Here is a 4,396-nt window from a genome sequence, read left to right as displayed (position 1 = left end):
TACAGGTCTATGGTTTGTTATCTATATTTGGCTGTCTTCATAAGAGTACAAGATTATGTTCTGGAAGAAGAAAAAATTTGAAGATCTCAAAGATTTGTTACTATCTTTTAGACTTTATTTTATAATCGTTAGAGTCAGTTCATGTATCTCTACCATGTAGTATTTGTTACTATGAATATATGTGGTACTGATTGTAAAAAAAAAAAAGCTCAAGCAATGAGCTACAACTATTTTTTCACAAAGAATCCTTCAAGATCTGCAGCTAGGAGGAAGCCAATGGGGAGTCGCCAAGTGATCTCAGGAGAAAGGTGGCTGCGGATCCTCCACGTAAGGAACCCTCCCATCGCTCATATCTCTTCCTCACTTCCTATTCGCCACCCACCCATACTTATTCCCTCCCTCCCTGCCCTAGCTAGTTGCTTCCTCTCCTCCACACACAAACACACACACACAAATACTTTTTTCCTTCCAAGATTCAGCACGAGCTCATCATTCGCAGTGGAGCAAGCTGACGGAAGCGGACGAGTGGAGTGGAGTACCCTGAGCTCCGGCGCCACACGTATCGAAGGGGTAGCGTTGGGGACTAGAGTGTGCGGAGGCGCGTCCGTACGGCACGCGCACGATGTCGGCGGCGTCGGGCGCCGCGTGTCGCGTGTGCGGTGGCGGCGTTGAGGACTGCTCTTGCTTGCTGCAGCGCGGTAGAGGAGCTGGGGGGTTGCGGTGCGGGGTGGCGGACCTGAACCGGGGCTTCCCGGCGGGATTGTTCGTCCAGGCGGCGGAGGAACCGGCCGTGGTCGACGTCGCAAACGGCGGTGGCGCGGCGGCGGTGGGGCTGCAGGAGTTCCAGTTCTTCGGCCAGGACGACCAGGAGAGCGTGGCGTGGCTGTTCAATGACCACACGCCCGTCGGTGGGGAGGACCGCCTGCAGCACCGGACGTCGGCCACCGAGCACCAACAGCGCCGCCAGGTGTTCGACTCGTTCGCCGAATACCAGCCTGGACACGGCCTCACGTTCGACGTGCCGGTGACGCTGCCGCTGAGTCGAGGTGTCGACATCGCGGCCGGGTTGGGGCTCGGCGGCGGCATCCCGGCGACTTCCGGCGCCACAATCGTGAGTGGTTCGGTTCTCCAGCTTAACCTCCTAACCGTCGTCTTAATTCTCGTATGCATGTGGAGTGATGTATCCTTCTTTAAACTTCAAATTTACTTCTTTTAAGAACTTACCAGTCCATGCATGAACAGCGAATCATTTAAGCCATAGTTTTGTCTTGTCTTTCTTTACCCCAATTGAGAGATGCTATGAGATATAGTGGCAACTAGACATAATTTCTTTGGAAAAGTGACCACTTGGATTGATTCCGAAGTTGAGCTTCAGTTATATCATTCTTCCAATGGTTGGATATTATAACGAGTAATATAATGTAGAAGTAAATAGGCAAAATAAGTAATTATGTATCTCAATCACAAATATGTGTCTATCAATGACTTTTCCACGTCCAGCGAACAGTTGCTTTATCTTTTTGAAGTTTACAATAAATGTACTAATGCTTATATGGAATTGAGACACGCATATTCTCTTTACAATGTGGATCGAAAATGGAACCCTCACACAAAAGGTGCAAGTTCTAGATTCTAATTATGGTTTTAGTTGTTTCTCGATAGAATGAAAAGTACAGTTTCTAAGTCTATGCTACGAAGCATTTTAATATTTTATCTAAACATTGATATTCATATAAGTACAGATGAAATAGCAATTTCTAGTTCTTAATGGCTACGAATGTGTTGGCTGAGAAATTGTAACCATATCTCTAGTCTGATGAATAGCCACTCACTCTTATCTATCCGCATGCTCACATGGGTCGGTGTTTAATTTGTTTTTTTCCTCGTTCCAATTGGTAATTATGGATTGCTCCAACTACATTAGTGTATTAACATAGTCAGTACTCCTTACACATGTTTATATGGTTATGTACACATCAATACATCATGCATGTCTTGATACCGTGAAGTCAAATATTCAACGATGCGCCAAACGAACACTTTGTTGATTTGCCATTTGCGAATTCTCAGATGCCATTCTGCGGGAGAGAAACGTTGACGTTCACTGACGCCTCGGCGAGCTCCATCGACCCCAACGACGATGCGGCGGCGGGGCTGGCCAACGGCGGCGCGTACCCGGCCGGCCCGAGCGGTGTCATGGGCGCGGACGTCCTGGCGCCGACGGAGCAACGGGAGGCGAAGCTCATGCGGTACAAGGAGAAGCGCAAGAAGCGGCGGTACGAGAAGCAAATCCGGTACGCGTCCCGCAAGGCCTACGCCGAGATGCGGCCGCGCGTCAAGGGACGCTTCGCCAAGGTGCCCGACGGCGGCGACGGCGAGACGACGCCGCCGCCGCAGCAGCCGGCCGCTGCCTACGAACCCGGCCGACTCGACCTCGGGTGGTTCCGCTCGTAGCGAAGCACACATGCATACACGTGCACGCAGTACGGTAGGACGGTGGCTCGATCATGTGGGTGCATGCCGCCGTAGGTAGGAGGTTGCCGAACTTGCCATGCATGAGTTGCCGCTAGTTATCTCTCATAGATCGTCGTGTATAGATCGGATCAATTCCTCGCTTATTTCTTGGTATATAAAGAGCTCATAATTAACATTCAGAGCCGAGGATTTTTTTTATGTTAAAAGGAGAGCTGCTAAATCCATTCAAAGATTAGTCGCAAAAAAAAAAAATCCATTCAAAGATTAACCCAGTTTGTAAGAAAAAAAATATAGACACCCAATTACGCCTTTAGGCTTGCAACTCACACCCACACACCCAAAGCACAAAACATTACTTGCCTTGCCTAGCCCCGACCGTGAGTGGCGAGGGCTTGAGACACAAAGTTACTAAACCAGAGAGGATGAAGGTCCTTAATTAGTGGAATATCTATTTCTTGTGAAAAAGGGCTAAGGTCATATATCATCGGAAACCAACCTTTACAGAAAAAAGAAATAAAACATAACTTCTTGAAAAATTCGGAACCATCTTCCTCATGCATCTCTCGATGGCACGTCGTGAGCAAATCTCGATGTATCATATGGGCCTCCGGCTTAGCAAAGCTCGTGCCGAAAAAAGCTTGAAAAACAGACGCTTGTAGAAGACGCGGCCAGGAAATCGTCGACGTAAACCATAAGATGCCGGCGACCATGATCTTTGAAGATCGCCATCCTGGAGAAGCTAATACCGAGATGAGTTTGCAGATAGTCCCACCTTTGGTCAGACGGGGTACACAAAACTTGCAAGTTTCCAGACAAAGTCATACCTGGATGGGCTTCATCAGGCGCATACGAAACTTGAGGACACCAGTACGTTGCGACAACATTCACTCCACATAACGCCACCATTGTGTTGGATAATTAGGCACAATTTACATGATTAATTCCAGAATATAAAGCATAATGACAGCAACTACGAACATGTGAAACTCGAACATACTAGATGCATTAATCAACATAAGTAGCAGCAGCACAAACGGTAAAGCATTCATCGCAAAACAGATCGATATATGTCGCACATACCGATCTGGTGGAGGTGGCGGTGGAGGTGTAGCAGATGATGTCGCAGCAGTAACGTTGTTGATGACAACGTTGTTGACGACAGGGACGACGGGTCGAAGTAGACAGCGTTGAAGACGACAGTAGGCAGCACCGCCCGACTTGGACGGAAGACGACCCCTGATGAAGAGCTTGAGCAGTCGCGTAGAGCGCTTCCCAAAAACCTAATTCGCCCTCTCCCGTACATGATCGCAAGGACGAGAGGTTCCGGAGACCTGCTCTCCCGTTCGCCGATGCACGTCGGCGCGCGGGATGGAGTAGGCTACGATGGCGGCGCAAGCAGAGAGAGGTGGAAACCCTAACTCGTGTGTGTGATATCTTTATGCGGTAGCCGGGCAAGAGATTATATAGGCTCAGGAAACCCTAGGCAACGTGGGGCACGCCCACGCCGCGCGCACGTTTCGAGTCGGTTACAGATAGCCCACGGTCTGGGAGCGACCCGAACCGACTAATTGTGACGCGTCCGTCTAGGACTCTGTTCGTTTTCCTGAGCCGCAAAAAGTAAGGAAAGTCTCGGCTCGAGGCTCTATCCACTCACCACGAGCGCGGCGCGCGTCGTGACGTGTCGTGTCGTGTCGAGTCGAGACGAGCGAGCGTGTAGCACTCCTATTCTCACTCACTTACTAGTGGTGGAACAACCCACCTTATAAGGTGGTCTAACTTCCTCCCAACTTTCCATGTGGGACTAAACTTCCCACCTCTTGCCACTCCCTAGTGAGCTACCACCAACTTGGGCTCAAACTCACAAGGCTGCCACTATGTGGGCTTTGAGATTTATAGGGAAAACTGAAATCTAAATTGGGCC

The 4,396-nt window shown here is 49.5% G+C and overlaps 1 protein-coding gene across 1 annotated transcript; it reads left to right on the top strand.

Moving 5' to 3' along the window:
• The first annotated feature begins 398 nt into the window (after positions 1-398).
• On the top strand, positions 399-2,673 carry LOC127309560 (transcription factor GHD7). The gene is made up of 2 exons (XM_051340367.2): positions 399-1,111; positions 2,071-2,673. The coding sequence occupies exons 1-2, from the start codon at positions 623-625 to the stop codon at positions 2,452-2,454; spliced, it is 873 nt and encodes a 290-aa protein (XP_051196327.1). The 5' UTR covers positions 399-622; the 3' UTR covers positions 2,455-2,673.
• Positions 2,674-4,396: the final 1,723 nt, after the last annotated feature.

This window comes from Lolium perenne, chromosome 1 (assembly GCF_019359855.2).
Source record: "Lolium perenne isolate Kyuss_39 chromosome 1, Kyuss_2.0, whole genome shotgun sequence".
Classification (NCBI taxonomy): Eukaryota; Viridiplantae; Streptophyta; class Magnoliopsida; order Poales; family Poaceae; genus Lolium; species Lolium perenne.
Note: the sequence above shows the minus strand (reverse complement) of the source record. Positions and strands in the feature narration are given on the sequence as shown.

What these genes read in the sequence shown, in the direction of transcription:
- LOC127309560 (XM_051340367.2), top strand. Translation starts at nt 623, where the DNA reads ATGTCGGCGGCGTCGGGCGCCGCGTGTCGCGTGTGCGGTGGCGGCGTT. An exon ending in CGACTTCCGGCGCCACAATC is followed by an intron (nt 1,112 to 2,070) that starts GTGAGTGGTTCG and finishes GCGAATTCTCAG; the next exon opens with ATGCCATTCTGCGGGAGAGA.